Source organism: Plecotus auritus, assembly GCF_963455305.1.
Source record: "Plecotus auritus genome assembly, chromosome: 11".
Lineage (NCBI taxonomy): Eukaryota > Metazoa > Chordata > Mammalia > Chiroptera > Vespertilionidae > Plecotus > Plecotus auritus.
Window position 1 is genome coordinate 38,443,343 of NC_137777.1, and position 25,987 is coordinate 38,469,329.

The window sequence follows — 25,987 nt, forward strand, 5'->3', positions numbered from 1 at the left end:
CCTGCACCAACATGTCAGTAATTCAGTCTGCTGTTCTCCCCACTATTATGTTTTTACATTTACTAAGTTGATGATTTATTCATTTTAACTATATGGTTAAAGTAAACACACAATATATTTATCTCTTAATTTGTTGGTGAACCGCTAGGTTGCTTCAATATTTCACTGTTACAATATTACAATGAACATTTTTACACCTTTCTTCTAGATGTGTGAGAGTTTTGTACGTTTTAAAAAATTTTTTATTGATTGATTTGAGATAGAGGAAGGGTAGGGGGAAAGAGAGAGAGAAAGAGAGAGAGAGACACAGAGAGAGAAATATCAATTTGTTTTTTTACTGTTTATGCATTCATTGGTTGGTTCTTGTATGTGCCCTGACTGGGGATCAAACCTGTCACATCGGGATGACGCTCTAACCAACTGAATTACCCAGCCAGGTCTTGATTTGCTGAATCATGGATTTACATGCCTTCCACTTACTAAATGTTGCCATTTTCTCTGTAAATCAGTAAATACTCTCATCTGCAGTGAATGAGAGTTCCCATTACTCTACAACCTTACCAACCCTTGGTATTGTTAAACTTTTAATTAAAAAAAAAATTAAGGGTATGAAGCTGTTTTGTTGTTCTACTTCTAATTTCCCTGATTACAAATTATATTGGAAAACTTTTTATACTGGTATAATAATAAAGTGGGATTCATGCACCGGTGGGGTCCCTCATCCTGGCTGCACCCTCTTGCAATCTGAGACCTCTCAGGGGATGTCGGACTGCTGGTTTTGGCCCGATCCATGCAGGCCAGGCTGAGGGACCTCACTGGTGCATGAATCCAAACACCAGGCTTCTGGTATGCATATAAGATCTTTGGCTAATCTCTTTCCACCCTCCCCCCTTCCCCTTTCCCTCTGAGATTCATCAGTTTGTTCCATGTTTCCATGCCTGTGCCTTGAGCGTTATCCCCCTGGTGGTCAGTGCACGTCATAGCTACTGGTCAAATGGTTGAACAGTCACTTAGGCATATATATAGATATATAGATTATAGATATAGATATATAGATATAGATAAGCCATTCCATACATTGCTCACTCATATTTTTACCCATTTTTCTATTAAACTCTTCTTATTTTTATATTCTGCTAGCATTAATCCTCTGTTTGGTTATATGCATCATGAACATCTTCCTTTCTAATTGTTTCCTGTTTTCATCATGTCCTTGTACATAAATTTTTAATTTCATCAGCATTAAGTGTATAGGTTTTCTTTAAGAACCCATCTCTGCCTTAAGATCATAAAGATAATATCCACTATTTTCTTCAGAAAGTGGTTTTCAAGTTAGTGTTTCAAATGTAGGCCTTAAACCTCCTAGAAATGATGTTTTACATGATGTGAGGTTGGGATTTATTAAATTAACTTTTTCGTTATGGAAGACCAGCTGTGCCACTGAATACATTTGAATGGTTTGTCTTTTCCTCAGAGAGTTAACATGTTCTCTGTCAAATGTAAAGTTGTCATTTGCGGATGGAATTGCCCTAATGCACTTCGGTTTATATCCATTCACCGAAGCCATACCATGGTTTATATAGAATCTGTTGAGTCTGGTGGGATGTGTCTTTCCATGTTGTTTCACTTCAGAATTGTCTTGGCTGTTTTGGATCCTTCTCTCTTCACATTAATTTTAAAATCAAGGTTGAGCATATTAAAGATGCTCTGTCCTATCCTAGGTGATGGCTTATTTTTTGTCATTAACAGATGTTGAATTTTAGCAAATAATCTTTCTTTATGTGTATTAACATTATATACTTGTTGCTATGATCAACTTCAGTAAGTAATTTTCTATTGTGTATTCATCCTTGTATTCCTGGGCTAAGCCCATTTGGTTGTAATATGTAATCTTATTACATAGGCTGGATTCAGGTTGCTAATATTGACATCTATATTCCTGAGTGAGATAGGCCTATAATTTTCTTTCTTACTTTGTTCTTGTCTGGTTTTGATTTCAGGGTTATGTAACTGTATTATTATGAAATGTAAAACAAAGACACAATAGGGAAGATATATATCTTTGCTTTCTTTTTCATTGATTTCTGTTCTTTGTTTCTTTTGTTGACTCTTTTTTTTTTCTTTTCTAATTTCTTGACTTGAAAGCTTAGCTCATTAATTTGGAGACTTAATCCTATTCTAGTATACTTATTTAAAACTATGCATTCCCCCTTCAATACTACATTAGCTATATTCTAGGTGTTTGGATATATAATAGTTTTCTATTCTGTTGTAAATGTTAATATTTTTGTTTCTATTCTGTTGTAAATGTTAATTTTTTTTCTTGATTTCTTTAAACCATGAGTTATTTATAAATATTTTTATATGATAAAATATGTGAGTTTTCTTTTTTAGGTCATATTTTATAAATAATTTCAAACAAATGCATTATAGTCAGAGAATATGGTCTATGTGATACAGATCCTTTGGTATTTCTTAAACCTTGCTCTATGGCCTAGCATGTGGTCAAGTTTTGCAAATGTTCCAATTGTGTTTGAAAGGAATATACATTCTCTAATTATTGGGTGTGGATTCTATGTGTTTATTGGATTAAATTTATAATCACATTGTTTATATAATCTATAATCTTACTAAAATTTTTGCCTGTATGCTGTTTTAGTCATTGGGAGTTATGTTAAAAAATTGACATTATTAGATTTGTCACTTTTCCTTATAATTTTGTCAAATTTTGTTTTATATATTTTTAGGTCATTGATATGGCCTCATTTTAAAGTTCTTCATTTCTAAATAATATATTAAGTAAGGAAGCTGTTCTCTAGTATTCTTTTCTGAAGTGAACTTAATTTCCAACAGTTGTCAAAATTTGTTTTTCCTCTGACAAGTAAACAGGTGTCAATGCATTATATATGCCATATTTCTGATTTTTGTAAATCTCTAAGAATTGTAGCCATTCTCCATCTGGTCAGTCAAAATGAGAATGATTACACTATGATGACTATTCAGTACTGAATAGGATGATTGGGAGAACTCCTTGCTTGAATGCTTTCAGTAATAGGACATAGATCATTTCTCTTCTCTAATGGTTTAGGTGGAGTTTCTAGAAAAAAGATGACCATGTAACTTTCAATTTCCTATCATTTTAACATACGATAACCTTCTAATGTGTAGGACTCTTTTTAGCAATCAGTTTACACCACCCATACACACAGAAAAGGAGATGCTTACTATTTAACTTCCATCTGGGCTTTACAAGTTTAATTTCTTGACTACGGTTGTTACCTATAAGGAAGACTTAAGTAGTGGTGAACTGAAAGGCAGTCACAAATCAATACACCACACGCCTCAGTGTGGTAGTCTTAGGTACTACACACACCTTATCTCAATTTATTTAAGAAATACTTAACGGAAATGGAAATGGATTTTGATTTTAAAATAAGAGATATCAAAGAAGTTTTGAGTATTATCTTCTGCTAGGAAAATGATATGTCTTGTATTAGGTAAGGGAATTTATGAAGTTAAGAAAGACAAAGAATGAGTCTAATTAGTACTCACCACATACCAAGACTATTTTGGCTTTCCCATAAATATATACATGTCATACCAGAATTCACCAAATGAACTTTGGTTAAATTTGAAGAACACTTTTTCAATTACTGAAGTCTTTGTGTGGTATGGTAAATTTAGGCCCAAGAGGTTGCCCCCCCCCCTTTTTTCATTGTTTTTGGATTTATTTGATTGGATGTTGCTTTTGTAGAGCCCCATGACAACCTGGAATGCTGGGGTGTTTTTTATTTCTTCTTCTTTTTTTATTTTTCCAGGACCCGTGTTACTGACCTTTTAAAAGTAGTTTTTAAAGTTTCCATTTTTTCCCCTCAAGAATCATTACAAATGACCTAAAAATGATTACACATTCAGTGAAGGGGATATTGGGAGAAGTAGGCATGTTCCAGCTGAGGCCCAAGGAGGGCAGGTCACCAGGCAAGGGGAAGAATACCCTCACCTGGGCTGGAGTGGCATAAAATTCTTTAGGATGGAAAAAAGTTGTAGCACCTAAGTGGGTGCATCTTGACACAAAAGAAGTATTTAAACTTTAATACTAGGAAAATTAATTAGAACAGGAGAGAGTTTCCAGGAGATTTTTAAAAGGGAGCTTAATCTATAAATGATGTCACACTATGAGAAGCTTGTTAAATGCAAGATGGAAACTAAATAATAGTTTGAAAGCAACATGAGCAAGAGGCTCTGTGAATGAAGGATGGAGAGCTGGAAAATCATATGCTAATCTTGTAAATTCTAATTTTAAAAAATTAAAAAAAATTTCAGGCACAATTGACATCAAATATTATATTAGTTTCATGTGTATAGCGAAGTGGTTAGACATTTATATAATTTACAAAGTAATCCTCCTGATAAGTCCAATACCCACCTGATACTATACAGAGTTATTATAATATTATTTACTATATTCCCTATGCTCTATTTATATCCTGTGACTATTTTGTAACTGCCCATTTGTGCTTCTTAATCTCTTTACCTTCTCATTTAGCCTCCTAACCCCCTCATTGAGTTTGTTTCTTTTGTGTTTGCTCATTTATTTTTGTCTTTATATTTCACATGTAAGTGAAATCATATGGTATTTGTCTTTATCTGACTTATTTCGTTTAGCATAATATCCTCTAGGTTCATCCATGTCATCACAAATGGTAAGATTTCATTCTTTTTTTTTTATAGCTGATTACTATTTCATTGTATATATGTACCACATCTTTATCTAATTGTCTATTGATGGGCACTTAGGTTGCTTCCATATCTTGGCTACTGTATATTTTTTCAAATTAATGTTTTGGATTTCTTCAGATAAATACCCAGAAGTGGGTTAGCTGGGTCATAAGATAGTACTACTTTTATTTTCTCCACATCATTGCCAACATTTGTTGTTTGTTGATTTAGTGATGATAGCTATTCTGACAGGTGTGAGGTGATATCTCACTGTGGTTTTAATTTGTATTTTTCTGATGATTAGTGATATTGAGTATTTTTTCTATGTCTATTAGCTATCTAAATATTAGTTGTTCCTATACTTAGTTAATTTATACTTAAAACTACCCAGAGATGACTAATCTAACAGAGCAGGTGATAATTGAAAATTGGTATTTATTAATCTATATTTGCTAATAAGCAATATAGATAAATATTTGAAATAATTGTGTTACCAGGAAGAATATAAAATTAGAAGCATGTGCCCTCTACTCTTTCCTAAGTAACACTACTTCCAATTTTAGAACTTATATACTGAGATAGCCTAATAACAAGGCTGGTTGTATTTATTCAGGACCAACAGAGTGAAGGCCAGGACCAACTTTGTGGCATTGTAAAAATCTATGTAAGAATCTTTTATCTACCAAAAAGAAAGTGGAGGTATCCTCACTTTGCATTGCTTTGCTACACATACATTTCAGTTGCCATGGTTTAGTTAAAAAGTATCAGTCCTCCAACAAGTACAGTTCTAATTTCAGTTACCACTAATTGATTTTTAGTCTACAGATCACTATGTAAGTAACAGATGGTTATCAAGATCTGTGACCAATTATGTCATTTTTTTTTAAGTGTGTCTTTGGGTGACTGGTCACTGAGCATCTGCTGTTCAGTTCCCACAGAGACAGCGAAGTGTGTAGCTGTGTTGCCCCCTTGTCTCCGAAACCTGTGCAGCATTTTACAAAAATGGATGGTCGTGAGAAGGAAGTGGCCAACAAGATGAAAGTTCAGCAAAGAAATAAAAAGCGATAATGTAGAGGTGAAATTTGAATCAAATGTAAATGAACTTATAGAAGAAAAAGGTGACCATGGAATGTTGACAGCACCACCATTGAACTCTGGATACGCAGCCTGAGAAACTTAGTGAAGAAGAACTTACTGTACAAAATGCGAAAAGTGGTTGTGATGAAAAGGAGGAAGATGTCCCAGAAGAAATGATGCTGCCAACATTTCCCATTAAAGAAAATCATGGATATTTTATGACATTGAAAGGGCAAAGAAAAAATATTGGAAGCCAATCCAACCTAAGAAAGGAGTATGGCAATTTGCCAAGGCATAAATAAAGACACTCACTTCACGTTGTAAGTTATATAACGAGAAGGCAAGCACTGCCTAAGCTACCTGTCATAAGGTTTTTTACAACGAAATACGTCATTTTAATTACTAATATTTCCAATGTTCAATTATAGCATAATAAATAGGTTTACTATTTTTTGGCCATTTTCCTACCTATTTATAACAATAAGAGCTTTTACGCTCTTTGATAAAAATATGTAAAGGTCATAGAACAAACTTGATTTTCCCCATTGATTATTAAGATAGATTTTGATGGCTTCAGCTTGTAGGGTCACTGTTACAGTCCAGCAATACTCAGGAAAAGGAAGAAGGGCCGTACAAACAGTGCCCAGAACACTCTCAGATATTAGATAGTGTAGTACAAGGAATGAAATGAATTTCAATTCAATTCAACTGAACAAACAGTAATATAGACCTTGCTATGTACAAGACATTATAAATTGAATAAAAAGGGAGAAGAAGCTAGGTTGGAGGATGCAGAGGAGTAAAGAAAAGACTGGGGAGGAGAAAAAGGATGGGAGAACATGGGGAGTTAAAGGTACAAAAAGGCTGGTTGAAAACAAATCAAAATATCGTAATTACTTGGAATGGTAGTGAACAAAGTCAGACAATTTAAAAAATGCAGGTCATTTTTACATGATGAACTTTTTTTAACTGTGCAGTTAAGAACAAAGACTTAATTGCTTACTTAACTGGATTCATTAAATATTTGATCTGGGCTTAATAACTCAATTATTTATTCCCTGGCTTTTAGCACATTTTAGCAAACAATTTAAGTTCTCTTTTTAAAAAGGTTTATTTTATGTTTAGTGATATGTTTCTTAAAATTTTGAATTTTACACCTACATTTGAAAGTTTATATTTTTACCTTTAATAACCAGCAAGACATATAATACTGAACGAGATGATTATCCCCAAAGCTCTTAGATCCTGGAGAAAGCACCCCCCTTTCTGGAAAGCCGTCCCAGTTGAAGGACTTTTTCCACAACCACTGCGCCAAGTCTTCCAGAGAGCTCTGTCCTTTACGCACAACGCACCACAACCTCTGAACATTACGACTTACCCAGCCCACAGCCACCAGCTGGTTCTTAGAAAAGAACTCCCTTCCCTGAAAGCCTCTTATCCCTATTTTTGGCTATTTAAATTATCTGCATAGTACATCTGAATCACATGCCAGATTTTGGTACCAGGGTTAGTCATCACAGGTGGCCAGTGTAGATGGGAGGGGACGTGTAATGGAGTTGGTTTTCCTGTGTAATCAGGCTGGGCAAGGAAGGCTGAGGTTTCACATTATGTAGCAGCAGCAGAAGACTGTGGCTCACCTGGGAAATTAAGCAAGGTTTCCGCTCCCCTCCCTTTCCCTCCTCTCTCTTCCCCTGCTCTCCCCTCCTTTCTCTCCCCTCCCCTTCCTCTCTCTTCTCTGTTTTTCTTCCCTCCATTCTCCCTTCCTTTCTTTCCTTTTCCAATTCTTTCTCTTCTTATTTCTTTCTCTCCTTTCTTTATCTTCAAAGTCTGGAAGAACTTCTCATTTAGATCATTACTATCTCAATTTGCCTGTGGACCATCTTCTCACAAACTCTTGCTTTATCTATGGTCTGCTATTGAATTAAACAGCATACAACCACGGATTCTAAAATACTGGTAGTTTGGGAATAAAATGTGTTCAGTTTGGGTTGACTTAAGTGGTTTTTTTTTAATAATAATAATGTCCATGCTGGTTTTTATTTTTTTATTTTTTGCATATAGCAGCATGCCATGGACAGTTTCTCACATCACTAATTACTCCTCTAAAATATTTTATGAAGCCAGGGCTATCAATCATTTCCTTTAAGTCTTCTCCTTTGCTTTTATGCTTGGAAATGTCTTTCTCACTTGGAAATCAAAAAATATTTTTCCGAGTTACTTTCTAAGTATATATATAAAAGCCCAGCAACTGGAATGGTGGAATGACCAGAACAACCAGAATGACCAGTGGCTATGACATGCACTGAGGCAGCCAACCAGCATGATCTGGGCCCCAACTGCCCACAGCCCCTCCCCCTGGCCAGCCCTGTCTCTGGTCGGCCCCCAACACCCTGATCGGGGGCAGGGCTGGCTGGCCAACTGTCCGCAGCCCCTTCTCCCCCACTGGCCTGGCCTGTTTGGCTCCCATTGGGGTGGGCCGGCTGGGCCCCACCTGTGCATGAATTTGTGCACTGGGCCTCTAGTTTTATGAATAAAGACTCTGGTCAGATTTGCCACAGAAATGTAGAATTATTGGAGGCAAAAATTAAGTGCTATACATAACTCTGGGCCAGCTAGCACCAGTCATGGCTTAAGATACTCAATCCGGGTGATTGACAATTTCAGCTACTATAGTCAGTTCAATTTAATTCCCAAAGATATTCTGTTTTCTGTTGCTTATTATTGTTTCCTACACATAAATATTTCTTTTTAAATAAAATATGTAGACTCCTTGAGTGCAGGCACCATGAATTATATTTATGCTGACGTTCATAATGCTAGCAGAGCACTGAAAATGTAGTGCTCAACAAGAAATTGTTGGACTGATCAATATAAATACCTTCTAGGGAAGCCCTATTTAACTCTAAAAATAACAGCTGTATTGGAAAATAACTTGCACATCTTATAATTCATCCTTATAAAGTATACAATCCAGTGTTTTAAAAATATACTCAGAGTTGTACAACCATCACCCCTATATAATTTTAGAATATTTTCATAATAAAAAACCCCCACAAAACTCCTATATTTTAAGTATCAATTCCCCAACTCCCTCAACTCCCCTGTCCACAAGCAACAGCTATTCTACTTTCTGTCTTTATAAGTTCATCTGTTTTAGACATTGCATATAAATGGAATCATGTAATATGTGGTCTTCTGTGACTGGCTTCTTTCACTAAGCAATGCTTTTAAGGTTAATCAATACTGTAGCATGTATTAGTACTTCATTCCTTTTTCATTGAGATGTAATTAATATAACACACAATTCACCACTTTACAGTGGATAGTTCAGTGATTTTTAGTATATTCATAAAGTTCAATTATCATTACTATCTAATTCTAGAACTTTTCCATCACACCCAAAAGAAACATCATACTTATTAGTAGTCACTCCCAACTCTCTTCTCCCCCACATCCTGGCAACCACTAATCTACTTCCTGTTTTTATGGATTTGCTTATTTTGGACATTTCATATAATAGAATCATGCAATATGTGGTCTTTGGGTCTGGCTTATTTTATTTAAGCATGTTTTTAAAGTTCACCCATGTTTTATCTTGTATTATACCCCATTCCTTTTTTGTCTGAATAATATCCTTTTGTATGCATATACCACATTTTGTTTATTCATTAGTTGATGGACACTTGAGTTACTTTTACTTTTTTGGCTATTAAGAATAATGCTGCTTTGAACATTCATGTGCAAGTTTTTGTGTGGATATATGTTTTGATTTCTCTTGGTTATATACACAGGAGTGAAATTTTTGGGTCACATGGTAACTCGATGTTTAATTTTTTGAGGAATTGTTCAACTGCATTTAACCTGTTTTTTTAATAATTACTATTTATAATAATAAAAGGGTAATATGCTAATTAGACTGGATGTCTTCCAGACGTCATTCTGGACGTCCTTCCTGATAAAGCCAGGGCTGGAAGGAAGCCCGCTCAGGTCCCAGGTGCCTGTGGGCAGCCCGAGGGAAGCCAGCCTGGGTCCCAGGTGCCTGTTTTTGGCCAGAGGGAAGCCAGCCCAGGTCCCGAGTGCCAGGGGGAAGCTGGTGCCAGCAGCTGGGGGAAGGAAGGCCTACTCTTGCATGAATTTTTGTGCATCAGGCCTCTAGTCTATAATAATAAAAGCATAATATGCGAATTAGACTGGATGTCCTTCCAGATGTCCTTCCTTCTGGACAAGCCGTGGTGGGCTGAGGCAGAGACGGCCGCAGCTGCAGCAGTGGGGGCCAAGGCCCTTGCATGAATTTCATGCATTGGGCCTCTAGTTTTTAACATTTTTTATAGTTGAGAGTATTACAGATGTACCCCCCTTTTTCTTTCTTTTTTTAAAAAAATATATTTTATTGATTTTTTTACAGAGAGGAAGGGAGAGGGATAGAGAGTTAGAAACATCAATGAGAGAGAAACATTGATCAGCTGCCTCCTGCACATCCCCCGCTGGGGATGTGCCCACAATCAAGGTACATGTCCTTGACCGGAATCGAACCTGGGACCCTTCAGTCTGCAGGCCGACACTCTATCCACTGAGCCAAACCAGTCAGGCAACTCCCCCTTTTTTTCTGCCCCTTGCTTTTCACTCCCTGTTCCCACCCCACCCCAGGCCTTCCTTCACCACCTGTTACTTAAGTTGGTAGTTTCGTTTGCTTTGTACTTTACCTTTTAAGTCCATTACTTTTAAGCTTTGTGCGTGTCCCTTTTCATAAGTCTCTACTTATCTATTTTCTTTTTCTCCTGCTCTGTTTACCCTCAGATTTAAGTCTCTACTCTGGTAAATAACATTGGTTTGCTTCTGCAGAAAGATAACCTCCAAGTTCTGTGTATTTTTATCTGTTTCCTTCTCCTTATGTATCTATTCTAATTTTTCTTTCTCTGATGAATTTCATGTCTGTATCATCCCTCTTGGCTCATTATAAATTTAAGAAAACTTTATCACCAAAAGATAGTGTTTCTTAAAGCTCCCTTTTGGTTTCATGGTGAAAGGACATCTGTAGAACATATTTCATTAGTAAGTCCACCATGTCTGTTCCTCCCCCCTCCATCCCCCCCCCCACCCCAGTGCTTTAAATATAATGTTAGTAATGGTTCTATCCTGCTATAAACAAGCATTTAACAAGAGAAAGATTCTGCAATCCAAGCATACCTTCATTTCTTTCATTTTGCTTACAAGATAGATCATTCTGTGATGTGAATACTAGGAAAAAGAGGTGGCAAGTATTGAAATCAAAAGTGATGGCTCTATATTTTTCAACATAATTAAAAGATTTTCAATTTAAAAGATAAAAACCCACAATTTTGCATTTAAAATGCAACCAGCAGCCAGATGTAGAGATAATGAGTTCATTTGAGCAATTTTCAAAATAACATAGTGATCAAGCCCATCGCATCAGACATTGAAATCAAGGTAGTTTTGCTTTTGTGTTACTGTCTTCTGAGCGCTGTGTGTCAAGGCATTCATGGATCTATCTGCTAAATTGGAGTGAGGAGCAGAAGAGGAAGTGGCTCTTAAGGCATGGCATGGGATAGCCAAGCTGGCAGAAGAAGAGAGGGACAGATTGAGCCAGAGCCGCATATTGATACATATAGTTTCCAGGGCATAGAGTCAGGGTCTGTTGATGAGGATTATACAGCAGGGAAGAGAGCAGGGATGAATGGAACCCAGAAGTATGGAGACCTGGTTATTATTTTTATAATAAGTTCTTTTTTTTTTTTAAAAAAAAGAAAAATGTAGATTCACATCCTAATTTATAAAAACCCAGGGTCCCTAATGTCCAAAACGACCGAAGGCTCCACCGACCAGAAGTCAGTCCTAGGTTGCCGTGGCAACCCAGCACTGACTGCCGCTGCAGCGGGCATGGTGAACCAGCACTGACTGCTGAGGGGACTGTGGATCAGGCCCGAGAGAGGCCTAAAGAGAGAAGCAGGGTTTGATCCGTAGTCTCCGTGGCAGCTGTTGATCAGCCATTGCCTCTCCCTTTCTCTCCGGGTCTGGCCAGCAGCCATGCCTCTCTTTTCTTTCCAGGCCTCCACAGCCCCACCTCTCTGATCAGGCCTGGAGATAGGCCTGGAGACACTGACTGGCATAGAAACCGACCAATCAGAACCAAATCTGGGTGAATTGTGGGGAGCCAATGGCTGCCTATGAGGCAGAGCTTTTGATGCTGACTGGCATAGAAATTGACCAATCAGAACCAAATTTGGGTGAAGCACGAGGAGCCAATGGCTGCTTTCAAGGCAGAGCTTTTGACACTGACTGGCATAATAACCAACCAATCAGAACCTAATCTAGGTGAACTGCAAAGGCAGAACCTAAGGTGGGGGCTGAGGACGGGTTTTAAGGGCAACAGCTGTTTGGTGTAAGGTGTAAGAAAGAGGTTCAATTTTTTAATGACTGGTTTGGCAGTATAGTGCATATGGCTGGCTATCAGTCTAGATATAGGGATTATGTATTTTTGTCTGCCAAGAGCATCTCCTCCTGCTGAAAAAAATCCCCCACCCCATTTAAGCAATCCTATTCTATATAATCTATCTATACTAATGAAAGGGTAATATGCTAATTAGACTGGGTCGACCGGCCATCTTCTGGACATCCGACTTCCTTCCAGACAAAGCCATGGTGATGGGGGCCAAGGCAGATGCAGTTAGGGGTGATCAAGCTGGCAGGGGAGGGCAGTTTGGGGTGAGATCAGGTCAGCAGGAGAGGGCCATTAGGGGCGAGATCAGGCCAGCAGGGGAGGGCAGTTGGGGGCAACCAGGCCGGCAGGGGAGGGCAGTTGGGAGTGAGATCAGGTCGGCAGGGAGAGCAGTTGGGTGCGAGATCAGGCCGGCAGGGGAGGGCAGTTAGGGGTGATCAGGTAGGCAAACAGGTGAGCGGTTAGGAGCCACCAGTCCCAGATTGTGAGAAGGATCTCCGACATCCCCCAAACACTGTCAGAGATAGCAAGAGCCCTACACAAGCTCCGAAGCTCTGAGTTGCTCTAAGTCCATATATTCTTCTAAATTCTTCCCAACTATGCCTGGGCAGGTTCTGTCTCGAACCTTGCCCACTGTACTAACTGTTGGGAACTTGGTTCAAGTTCCTCCTTTATCCTCTGGTCACTAGTTACAGGTGTTGGGTCTGAGCCCCTCTGTCTAGGGCTGGACCTTCTTGGTACTGGGTCTTAGATGGAGAAGCCATGAGAGGTTTGTAGGTATATAAGAATGAGTCTTTATTGCAGAAGCCAGTGGCCATAAGCCATTAGACAAACAGCTCTTCATAACAGTGTCCCAATCAGACAGCCATACACCGGCTGGTAAATACATAACTTTCCCACATAGTAGCACCTCTAATAGTCTCTGTACTCACAGCCATTATCTGAGCAGCTGCATGCTGCCTCTAAACTCACCACCTTACACTGTGGTGGTATCTGAGCTCTCTGCCTCAGCAACTTCTCCTGTCTCCCCTGTCCGGCACACTGGCTGGTCCCTGTAGCCTTACATCTCTGTGTAGCACACTCTAGCAGACTAGCAGATCAGTAACTTGTATATTATTCCAGAGACGAAGAAGGCTTCGTGTCAACGGTTACATCAATCATATTGTGGCTACAGAAGGGCACGCATGCGCAGTAGACTATGGGATTGTTGTGCTCGTGTCCTTGCACGTGCTTATGGTATCAGCCTAGGCGCAGAGTGGCTTTGGACATTCCAGTTTACTAACAACAAGGCCTTTCACACTCTGAGTGGCCTTGGCTGTCTGGCTACTCTGGAATGGTTCCCACACCCACTTTCCCCCAATGGTAACATCTTACAAAACTATAGTATAATATCTCATTCAGGGTACCGAGATGAGTACAGTCAAGATACAGAGCCTTTCTGTCACCACCAGGACCCCTCATGATGCCCTTTTATGGCCACATCCAGTTTTCCTCCCTCCTCCACCTCTCCTTAACTGCCAGTAACCACTGGTCTGCTCTCCATTTCTATAATTTTATCACTTCAAGAACATTTTATAAATGAGATCATACAGTATGTATCTATTTGGAATTGGTTTTCCAGGGTAATTCCTTGGAGCTTCATTCAGGTTATTGTGTGTGCCCATAATTTGTTTCTTTTTATTGCTGTGTAGTTTTCCATGGCATGCATGTACTGGCTTGTTTAACCATTTGCCCATTGAAGGGTATCTGGATTGTTTCAAGTTTTTGGCTATTGGGAATAAAGCTGCTATAAACATTCCTGAACAGGTTTTGAGCAAACATAAATGTTAATTTCTCTGGGATAAATGCCCAGAGTGCAATTACTGGGGCATATGGTAGTTTTAAAGGAAACTGTTCACTGTTTTCAAGAGTAGGTCTGTTATTTTGCATTCCCACCAGCAGCGATGTGTGAGTGATTCAGTTTTTCTGCGTTCTCTCCAGCATTCGGCGGTGTCCCTCTCTTTTCCCTTTCTCTCTTTCTATGTATATATGAATGATTTTAATTTTAGCCATTCTGATAGGTGTGTAGTGATAGCTCATGGCGGTTTTAATTTGAATTGCCCTAATTGGCATCTTTTTGTATGCTTTTTTTTTTTTTGCCATTTGTATACTCTCTGGTGAAATGTCTCTTTGTGTCTTTTGCCTTTTTTAAATTGGATTGCTTCCATTTTTATTGTCAAGTTTTGCGTTTACTTCCAATGTGAGTCTTTTTTTTATATATCAGATATGTGGTTTGCATATATTTTCTCCCAGTTTGTAGCTCATCTTTTTCATCCTTTTAATAGGGTCTTTCACACAAATTTTTTAGTTTTGATTAAGTTTGATGATGTTCAATTTATCAACTTTTATTTTGTGGAACATGCTTTTGGGGTCTAGTCTAAGGACTCTGCCTAGCTTTAGGTCCTGAAGATTTTTTCCTGAAAGTTTTATAATTTTACATTTAAGTCTGGATCCATTTGAGTTCATTTTTGTATAAAGTGTGAGACTTACGTCGCGGTTCATATTTTTGCCTATGAAGTCCACTTGCTTCAGGACTGTTTGTTGAAAAGGCTTTCTTTCTTTCCTCCATTGAATTGCTTTTGTACCATTGTCAAAAATCAGTTGGGTATGAAAGTATAGGGCTACTTCTGGGTCCTCTATTCTGATCCATTTATCTCTGATCCATTTATCCCTTCACAAATAATTTTGATTAGTGTAGCTAATATAAGAACATAATATATTTTTTAATTTCTTTATTGATTAAGGTATTACATGTCATAATATGTTTTGACATTGGGTAGCATGATTATTTTTCAAAGAGTTTTAGCTCATTTAGTTCCTTTGCCTTTTCATATAAATTTTAGAATAATCTTTCTTATATCTACAAAAAGTCTTGCTGGAATAAATTATGTTATATTTGTGTATCAATTTGAGAAGAATTGACATTTTTATATGTTGAGTCCCCCATCTATGACTAGGGTGTGCCTCTCCATTTATATAGATTTTTAATTCTTTTACCAGTGTTTTGTAGTTTTTAGCATAAAACTTTGGTACAGTGTTTTGTTAGGTTTACTCCTAAGTATTTTACTTTTTCGTTTTAAATTGTATTGTATTTTAAAAAAATATATTTTTATTGATTTCAGAGAGTGAGGGAGGGGGTGAGAGGGATAGAAACATCAGTGATGAGAGAGAATTATTGATAGATCAGCTGCCTCCTACATGCCCCCCACTGGGGATTAAGCCTGCAACCTGGGTACATGCCCTGACCAGGAATCAAATTGTGACCACCTGGTTCATAGGTTGATGCTCAAACACTGAGCCACACCAGCCAGGTGGTATTACATTTTTTGATTTTAGTGTCCATGTGTTTGTTGCTAATATGTAGACATACAATTGACTTTTGTGTGTTTATCTTGTATCCTGTGAACTTGCTGAACTCACTTATTAGTTCTATAAAATTTTCTGTAGATTCCTTGGGATTTTCGATGTAGACAGTCATGTCACCTACAAATAGGATAATTTTATTTATTCCTTTATAATCTATATGCCTTTTATTTCCTTTTCTTGCCTGTACTGACTAGGACTTTCAGCACTATGTTAATTAAGAGTGGTAAGAGTGGACATCCTTATTTTGTTCCTGATTTTACAAGAAGCATTTAGTCATTCACCATTAAGTATAAATGTTTGCTGCAGGATTTTTGTAGATGTTCTTTATAAAGTGGAAGAAGTTCCCCTCTATTCCTATTATCTGATTTTTTATGATGAATGTATGTTGAATTTTGTTAAATCTTTTTCTGCCTCAATTGATAAGATTATGTGAGAAGATTATTATGTTAGATTACATTGATTAACTTTCAAATATCCAACCAGGCTCACGCTCCTGAAATAAACCCAACTTGACCATGGTGCATAATAATTTTTATAGATTGCTAAATTCTGTTTGCTAATATTTAGTTAAGGATTTCTGAATCTATTTTCATGAAAGATACTATTCTCTAGTTTTCTTCCCCCTCCCCTCCCGCCCCCCCTTACTCTATGTCTGATTTTGGTATCAGGGCAATTACTAGCTTTGTAAAATAAATTGAAAGTGTTCTTTCCTCTTCTATTTTCTAAAAGAAATCATGGAGAATTGGTGTTAAATTTCTTTGAACATTTGGTTGAATTCTTCAGTGAAACAATATGGGTCAAAAGATTTAATTTTAAAATAACGAATTCAACATCCTTAATAGTAATAGGGATATTCAAATGATCTGTTTCATAATGAGTTGCAGTTTTTCAACTTATTGATTCATTTTGTGTAAGTTGTTAAATTTATATGTGCAGAGTTCTTCATAGTATTGTCCTATTATCCTTTTCAGCAGGGTCTGCAGTGATAGTCCCTGTTTCATTTCTAATATTGGCAATTTGTATCTTCTATCTTTTTATTTTATTTTTTTCATTTTAATTTCTTTATTGGTTAAGGTATTCCATATTTGTCCTCATCCCCCCATCTTTTGTCTTTGTCTTCCATGCTGGAGTTTTATTAATTTCATTAACATGTTCAAGAACCAATTCTTTGTTTCATTGATTTTTTTCTGATTTTGTTTTCAATTTCATTGATTTCTTCTTTTACCAATATTTTACTTCTGTTTGCTTTGGTTTCATTTTCTGTTTTTTTTCCAGTTTCTTGAGGTGAGAGCTTAGATTATTATTTTGAGATTTCCCTTCTTTTCTAATATATGCATTAAATGCTATAATTTTTCTCTCAGCATTGCTTTAACTGTGTCCCAGAAATATTGGTATGTTATATTTTAATTTTCCTTCAGTTTAATTGTTCAAGTTTTTTTTTGAGATTTTATCTTTGACCCATAGATAATTTTAAAGCATGTTAATTTCCAAGTGTTTGGTGGTTTCCTGTGATCTTTCTGCTATCGATATCTAGACTGATTTCATTGTGGTCAGAGAACACAGTCTGTATAACTTTAATTCTTTTAAATTTGTGAAGGTCCTGTTTTTTGGCCCAGGATATGGTATATCATGATATATGTTCCATAGACGCTTAAAAAGAATGTGTATTCTGCTGTTGTTGGATGGAGTGATTTATAAATGTTGTTTAGATTCTGTTGGTTGATGGTGTTGTTGAGTTCTTTCATATCCTTGCTGATTTTTTGTCGTTGTTGTTTAAATATGGTTTATTGATTTTTAGAGATGAGGGAAAGGAGAGGGATAGATAGAAACAGCCATCAGCTGCCTCCCGCATGCCATTTACTGGGGATCCAACCTGCAACCCTGGCATGTGCTCTGGCCGGGAGTTGAACCGGTGACCTTTTGTTTCATGGATCAATGCTCAACCACTGAGCAACACCGGTTGGGCCTGATTTCCTTTCTAATGATTCTCTTGCTGTTGATTATTTAAAAATACCAAATTGCAGAAATTACCACTTAAACATTGATTTTATTAAGTGCTTATTATATGCCAAGCACTTTCTTAGGCCTTTTACATGCATTATATCATTTAATCTTCCCAGTAACCCAATGTGTCACGTATTCTTAAGGCTCAGAGAGGTTAAATGACTTGATCACACAGCTGGTAAATGGCAGAGCTGACATTCCAACCCAGGGCTGCCTGACTGTTGAATGTGTGCTGGTGACCTCACTTTGTACGTTTTCTTCCAGTTCACATCCGAATAAGGATGTAAACATTACCGTGGTGGCTATGCGGAAAGTGCCACAAGATATGGTAGGCAGCCGCTTAGCTAGTCTCCAGTGATTCCACACTCTTGGTCCTTAAGCTCTTGTGTAATGTCCTCCCCTTGAATACGGCCTCGACCTAGTGATTCACTTCTAATGTCAGAACGAGCAAAAGTGATGGGATGTCACTTCTGAGATTAGGTTACCATGAGACTATGGTTTCCAGCTTGGGCCTGCTCTCTCCCTCTTCTGCTCTGAGGGAAGACAGGTGCTGTGTTGTGAGCTGCCCTGTGGAGAGGCCCACATGATGTCTCTGGCTTACAGCCAGGGAGGGCCTGAGGTTGCCAGCAGCCATGTGAGTGAGCTCAGAAGCAGATCCTCCCCGACACAAGCCTCTGATGAATGAAGCCCTGCAGCCCTGTGAGGGATCCTGAGCAAAAAGCAGTTGGTTAGCCTGTGCCTGGATTGCTGACCCACAGAAACTATCTGTTGTTTTAAGCTGTTGAGTTTGGGTTAAAGCACTCAAGAAAGAGAGAAAGCAAGGGCAGGAAGCCAATCTTTTGGCTTCTGACAGTACCCTCTTCTCTTGGGGTTGGAACTCCAGGGAAATCAAGACATGATAGAGACCACTGACCGACTGGAGAAAAAATGTAAGAAAAGAGGACCTCTGTCCTGTTTACTCCGTGTCTGAAAGGATACCCCGTCACGGGCTCCTGCATGAGAGGTGGGGCCAATCAGAAGTGTGGCATGTGTCAGCCAGGGGGATAGACATAGCATCTTACAGTCTCCTGGGAGGCAGAGAGAGAGCCCAGAGCTTCCCTGGTGTCCCCAGAGGGGGCATGAAAATTAGATGAGTTGAGAGCCTGGGAGCTGGTCATGGGACTTCTGAGGTGAAGGGGAGGTAACTTGTGAAAGGATGCTACTTGGTGCCCTTCTTGGACTAGCCACCCGCTGCCTTCTTTGAGAGGCTGAGGATTTAACAAAGGATTGAGTTAGTGTGTAAGAGATGATGTCCCAATGCTAGGCAGGTTTAAGGTTATTTAAATCTTTAAAGTCCCTATTGCCTCTGCCTCCAACACCACCATTAGTGGAAATGGGGGCTTTAAAGCAAATGAGAATATTTCTTACTAGAGGCCTGGTGCACGAAATTTGTGCATGGGTAGGGTCCCTCGGCCTGGCTGGTGATCAGGGCCGATCTGCAGGGCGACCGATGGGGCGATCAGGGAGGGGAGGCCTCAGGTGGCACCTGCCTTGGCTAGCCTGGGGCCTGTGGGCTGGGGGCAGTTCCTGCGTTGAGCGTCTGCCCCCTGGTGGTCATTGCACATCATAGCAACCAGTCGTTCTGCCGTTCGGTCAATTTGCATATTAGGCTTTTATTAGATAGGATAAGCCTGTAATATTGACCCACTCCTGACACTGCTATCATATGGCTGTCACACTTTGGCAGCCCCCATGCTTCCACCAAGCCACTGGGACAAGCAACCCCATAGGTCTTTCCCCCAACCCCATTTCTGTTTGCTTTCCTGACGCATGGAAAATGTAAGTGATAAAGTGGAGGTGTAAGCAACAGCCATAAACAGGAGAGTGAGGGAGGCATGGAAAGGGTAGCAGAGGCAGAAAAATGGCTAGACATACCTGCGTGCTTGAAGATGGCCTGGTGAGGGGAAAAGCCTTTCTTTAGTTATCTTTGGTGAAATGGCACATCACTTTCATTGATTCTTCTTGCTTTTGCTCCAATATCAACTATTTCCAATGGGCAGTCATTATATGTGCCTCTTTCTTTTTCGGTGGTTACACCGTGTCTTCCTCCTCCTTGGACATTTAGCTTGAGTTATAGAGCTGCTATATGTGACTTCACAGATTGTGCCTTGCAAAAACCCAGGTGTACCATTCATATTACATGAGATGATTTGACAAGTCCTCTCTCAGAAATCTTTCCACTTCATTACCACTGGATTCTCATGATTCCCATTCATTAACAAATGTTTGAAAATCTATTAAGTGCCAGGTATTGCTCTGGGTGCTGGGGATTTGGCACTGAACAAGACAGAGTCTCTACCCTTGGTACAAAAAGAGATGATAACACCATGAACATATAAAATAAGGTTGGGTGTTCTAAGGAAGAGGCCGCACATGTGGGGTGAGGTAAATTTCTTATGTCCTTCAATCACACACAGGACCGTGGTCTATAAATAGTAGGTATTCTGTACTTAACTAATTTCTCCTCTTTTTGAAACTCAAGAAAGAAGACAGTATGTTTATATATACAATGGATATTTAATACGAGGTAATAGAGTTAATTTCTTATTTGATTTTGCATTTGTCCGATTAGGGTAAAATGGTCTTTTAAAGAATATGAATTACTCAAAACACTGAGCGGGAATAGTTTGAAAATTTTATTATTACATAATATTTATAAAATTAAGGATACTTTTGTGGGTTTGGTAGTGGCAGAGGCAGATTTTACAAATTCAGTACATTGTTGACATTTTTCAGGGCTAGGAGAGTCCTCAAAATCCCACACCTCATACGTGAGCATATAAAACTGAAGTTTTAAAATATCTTTGGTATCCTTAATGATTCTCTGTAAGTACAGGGCTAGAAATATTTGTAGGGTTATTTTTTGGCTTAGAACCTTCATTTCCTTAGACTTTTTCATTTTCAGCACCAGTACTAGTGGTTGGTTTTCTTTTAAGAGTCTTTTAAAAAAATAAGTCAAGATTAAAAAACCACAAAAGTCATTACATTCTTGACAAGGATAAAAAAATATTCAAACATGTTAAGATGTTGGTTCATGAAGTCGGCCCATTCTTGGGATAGGGACCCACTGGATATACTAACATACAGAAGCCTTTGGAAAGTGAGAAATCACTATGAGTCATTAACAAGTAGAGTCGATGAAAAAATACTGATACTGGGAATGTTAAATTCACAGAGATGTTAAAGGTCTTTGGTATCTAAATTACAGATCTGTAGCAGGAGGGGAAAATGCAATCACTCGCTCATGTCTTTATTGTTATAGCATATGTGAGATCATTTTGACAGAGAAGACAGATGATGTTGAATATTATATGAGAAACCTCTCTGGAACACCATAAATTTGATTTTTAGCCTTTTGCCATATATCAGCTACTATGGTTGGTTTCTAATTTGTTACAGATTCATAAATGCTCTGAATCTCAGGTTCCTTCTCTTTCATGAGGGTTGGTAATTCCAACCTCTAAGGGCAGAGGTGAGGATAAGCTGAGCCAGGGCTATGAGAGGTCTTCAGAAACATGAAAGCGACTCAAAATCGAGGCGTTATCATTCAAGCAGGTATCACTGGCTTCACATTCCCAGTTTTGTTCCTTGAACAGAATGAAAACACGTGGGAACCACCGACTAGCTGAAATGGACATTGTGTAAAGGGCTTAACTTACTTCTTTTACAAACCACTGACAAAAGGCAGGACCAATCCATTCTCTTGCATGAATACCACAGTCTATCCAGACAGCTCGTTTGTAAGCTCGGGATCGCCTGCCCAGCTGAAAACAAGAGTATTCACAGTAACCAATGCAGGCTTTTATTTTTGGGTTTACTGACCAGCATAATTTAATAAGGTTTCATTTGATAACCCATAAAAAAAGAGAAAATGATTTCCTATTTCAGAAGTCCAGATTTGCTTACGCAGAAACAAATTTATTGCTCTTATTACAAATCAAAGAACTGAAAAATACACAAGGAAAAAAGCAATCCCTTGAGGAGATTTGCTTCTCTATTTTAATAGAATATGTGACTGTTAACTAAAAAGCCAAATTTTCCACCTTGCCTCCATCAAAGAAATCAGAAATATTCCCAGGGAATCTTTTGTAAAGAATTAGCTATGTTTTATAGGTAGACAAAGTCAAAATTTTATTTAAACGCAAAATGGAAAAACACAAAACAACTTGAATTATAGAATCAAGTGACAGATTTTTCTCTATAATCCTATTATTAATATTACCTTATAATGGTTTCTAACCCCGTAATCAATAGGTGGCTCTTGACTTTATATTTATAGGGGATCTAGTTTTCATTTATTCATTAGTTCACTCAGAAAATCCTTTTCAATGTCAGACACTGTACTCAGCACCAGAGATTCAAAGATGAAAGACAGGATTTATATGCTAGTGGGGTGGGCAGACATACGAGCAATTAATCCGTATGATGTGAAAATGTGTAAGTTAATTTGGGAACATGTCTAATTTTTCCTGAGAAAGAAAAGAAGGCTTCTCAAGAGAGGAGCCTTCTGAGCACTTGAGCACTTGAGGAAGACTGGAAGTGTTGCCTGGCAGACAGTGGGAAGAGGCATCACAAGCTTGGAAGAGAACCTAAGCACACCATATTTGAGGAACTGCTTCCCGGTAGGAGGAAGGAGTGGCAGATGGAGCTGGCTCATCCTGAATGGGACAAGTATGTTTGGAGTCGGGGAGAGAGAGTGAGAGCCCACACTGACAGCAGTGTGGAGGTGGGTTAGAGGATGAGAGGGTAGAGGCTGGTTTCCAAAGGAAGTTCAGTACTGAGGCCGTTATTGGGATAGTCCAGGGGGAACAGATGCAACAATAAGTGAGAACAAGAGAAGAGGGTGGTGCAGCTCCAAAAGATACTTAGAAGGAAGAATGAATGTTCTTGGTGGTAAAAATCAAGGAGGGATATTTAGGCTGATGCTCATGTTTTTAGACTGAGAGCAGCGTGGTGCCATTCCGAGGGGAGGTGCTTTTGTGACGATTGAAATGAGAATGTAAAGCAGGCAATGATGTCCTTTAAAGCTCCAGACAGTGGACTCCACTGAATAGCAGTGTCTGGAATGATTGTTGGAACCGTGGGGTGGATATGCCCATCTAGAGAGTGTTTGTAGAATGAGAGCACATTTGAGAATAGAATCCTGAGATTGCCAGAATGTAAGGAAATGATAAGAATGAGGAACCTGAGAGGAATGGTCAAAAAGATGGGAGGAAAACCTCGTGGTCATCGTTGACCATGGCAAGTGAAGATTTAGAGAAGTGGTGGGGGCACAAAGGCCAGTGAGTCAAGGTCTCAGTAGAAGGTGAGTAAGTAGAGAGTGATGTTTTATTATAAATCTTTTTGAGTGTTTGGGTGTGAAGAGGTAGAGGGCTGTAGAAGAGAATGTAAGGTGAAGGGCTGGGAATGACGCATAACTTTTATGTTGCACCAACTCACAAATCATTTTGAAGGTCATTATATTTTAGGTACATTAATATGTTAGTATTCTCTGGAATACTCAATGGCAAAAATTCAATATGGCTTGAAAACCTAAGGGAAAATGTTTTCTGAAATACCAGATAATGTTAAGTATTAGACACTATGAGAGATCATTTCACTTCTTTTCCCTATAGGTCAAAGTTAGAACAAATGTCTAGTAAATATTTTAGTTTATAATTTCCTGTTTTTACCTAATAATTTCCTGCTTTTACCTTTAAAACAAGGAGAGGTCTTCCCTCATATGATTTTCCAATAGAGAACATGTGAATGAGGCCTGAATGAGTATTATTCAGATGATGCATCCAATTTTGAATCTAAAAGCAAATAAATAAAGACCATGTCAGACTCCCGTTAATTACAGAGCTTTTAGAGAAAAGAAGGTAACAAGACAACAATAGGTCCCAGAACCCAAAGAAGACACATGGAATATAAAATTGAACAAAAGGCAAAATTTCTATTTTAAATTTCTTCAGGATATTTAAAGTTACCTTTTATTTTCTGCCTTTACAAATAGTAGCTTCATCTCTGTATATTGCTCCCTCTTTAAAGCATACCTTCTACTACCATTTATCATTAATATTTTGATGGCAGAGTTTTTTTAAAGAATAAATCAATGTGTTCTGGATTCCTTTTGAAAATCAAAATTTATTTTCATTTCTTCCAAACTATTTAAGAGTAAAAAAAGGAAATTGATTTTAAGAAAATCATCCAGACAACTTGAAAGTGTTCACTGAAGTGCAATATATTATAATTTGCTACTGAACAGAAGATGCTGAGAAAAACACTTTTTTTTTCATTTAAAGGTATTCTATCAAGCCACATATTGGAGGGCATAATCTGAATAAATTCCCCAGTTATAGTGATGCATTTGCATCAGTCCTTTCACATACACTTACCTGTCATCAAAAGGTACACTGGAGATGGATGAATAAGGCACTTAGAAAGATGGGTGACATTTCTGACTTAAAATCTCCATGAGGAGGATGGAAGTCACACAAAAATGTCACACTATTCCATGATGTAAAAGAAAATCTGCGCTGAAAAAAATATATTTTGGAAGGTACAATTTTTTTTCTTTGTCTAATGAGTCTATGTATGTATGTATACATACATATCTATATAGATATATATTTTAAAATTTTAACTTTTTTCTAGTTCATGTTAATAGCACATCCATGTGCCAAGTTATCTAAAGCCTTTTCTTATTGTAACATAAAATATATAGAAATACTCTTGAAAGGAATGTCATTATCAAGAAAACCAAAAATTCTCTTAAGAATATGTAACAGGATCTCACGAATTCTATGCCTAGCATTCTTTTGCTCAATTCAGAGAAATATGGAAAATATATATGTGCATTCATTTATTCATTCTGTCCTCAACTATCTGTTTGGAGGTCTGTTTGCTTGCCACTAGGGACATAGTGGTGAACAAGAAATGGCCTGCCCACCTGGAACTTGCAGCTTATTAGAGGGAAAGGCATTAATCAAATAATCATACATCCATGTGCTATGGTGCATGCAATATGCTGGGGCTTGGAGGTGGGAGTGGAGCTCTGATTCAGTCTGGGAGACTAGAAACAGCTGTCTTCCTGCGTAAGCGGAGATTAGCTGTCCGGGTGAACAGTAAAGGATGTGGTAGTGGGAATGAGGTTGCCATGTTTTCCAGGTAGAATAAACAACAGCACAGTAAGAGCCCTGATGCCACAGATGAAGCTTGGCTTTTGGGAGGTCACAGATTTGCAGAGGGTGTGGGGTTAGAAGCAAAGTTCTCTCTTATCCCTCAACCAAATCATTGCTCTCAAACTCAAGCTTACTCTACCTTCCATCAATAAGTGCATCCGACTTGTAAGTTAAGGTCTTTATAACCACAGTTATAACAACATTGCGTCACTTTTCCAGTGCATTTCCCATGTCCTATGTAGGGGTGGGTGGAGCAAAGCAAATGAATTAAAATTATTTTGCTACTTCTTATATAGCAGTTAGTTAAAGGCTTAGTGGAAGACTGAGGTGCCTAGGAAATATAAAGAGCTATAGATACTCTTCATATAGCCCCTGCCTCTTAGTGCTTCCTTCCCAATCCTTAGATCTGATAAAAATTAATTTTCAAAAAAGCAAGGAAATCCCCTTTGATTACATACTTCTTCTAAGGAGTGATAAACTTCATAATCATATTCAGAGAGGGATCTTCGAATTCTCTGGGCTTGCGAACTGCTTCCTTTTTCCAGTGCTTTCTGAAGATCTTCTATGAGGATCCTGGATTTGTAATAATAGACGTGATGAAAATTAAATGGAGATGATATAAAAATCAGGCAATATAGAAAGAAAATCATGCATCTATGAAGTGAGGGCAGTAAATACGGATATTTCTAAGAATGCCAAATTTTGGGAAATGTTATTTTTTCAGGAAATAAAAGCTGTTAAATAAATGGTATAATAAATATAAAATTGTAAGCATGTATTCCCTAATAATAATAGCAATAATGACTACCATTGATTGAGTAGTTATACAAACTGAATGACTGTGTGAGTAAATACATTCATACTGCTATTTTCAATAAGCCTGCACCTTAATACAGGCCCAAAGAGACCAACCTGAAATGAAAATAATTGTGATGTGGAAGATCTAGCCCATTTTCCTCATCAAGTAGCTTATTGGAAACTAATGGATTGATCAGAAGGCCATGAAATGGAGCCCAGAAGTGGTTTTTGTAACTGTTGTATTTTCTTAGTTCTTTACAGCTCATTATTATTCCTACCAATTGTATGCGCTCCTATGAAGAACTTTCCAAATGATGTCATCACT

At 38.1% G+C, this 25,987-nt stretch overlaps 1 protein-coding gene across 1 annotated transcript in view; it reads right to left on the minus strand.

The window, feature by feature from the left end:
• The window catches only part of CPA6 (carboxypeptidase A6), a 210,819-nt gene that overhangs the window by 35,192 nt on the left and 149,640 nt on the right, over positions 1-25,987 (minus strand). Inside the window, exons 4-6 of the mRNA XM_080646561.1 lie at positions 25,323-25,437; positions 23,395-23,496; positions 21,361-21,465 (exon numbers count right to left, since the gene is read on the minus strand). Of these exons, the coding sequence (XP_080502687.1) occupies positions 21,361-21,465; positions 23,395-23,496; positions 25,323-25,437 (322 nt within the window). The remainder of the gene's footprint in view (positions 1-21,360; positions 21,466-23,394; positions 23,497-25,322; positions 25,438-25,987) is intronic.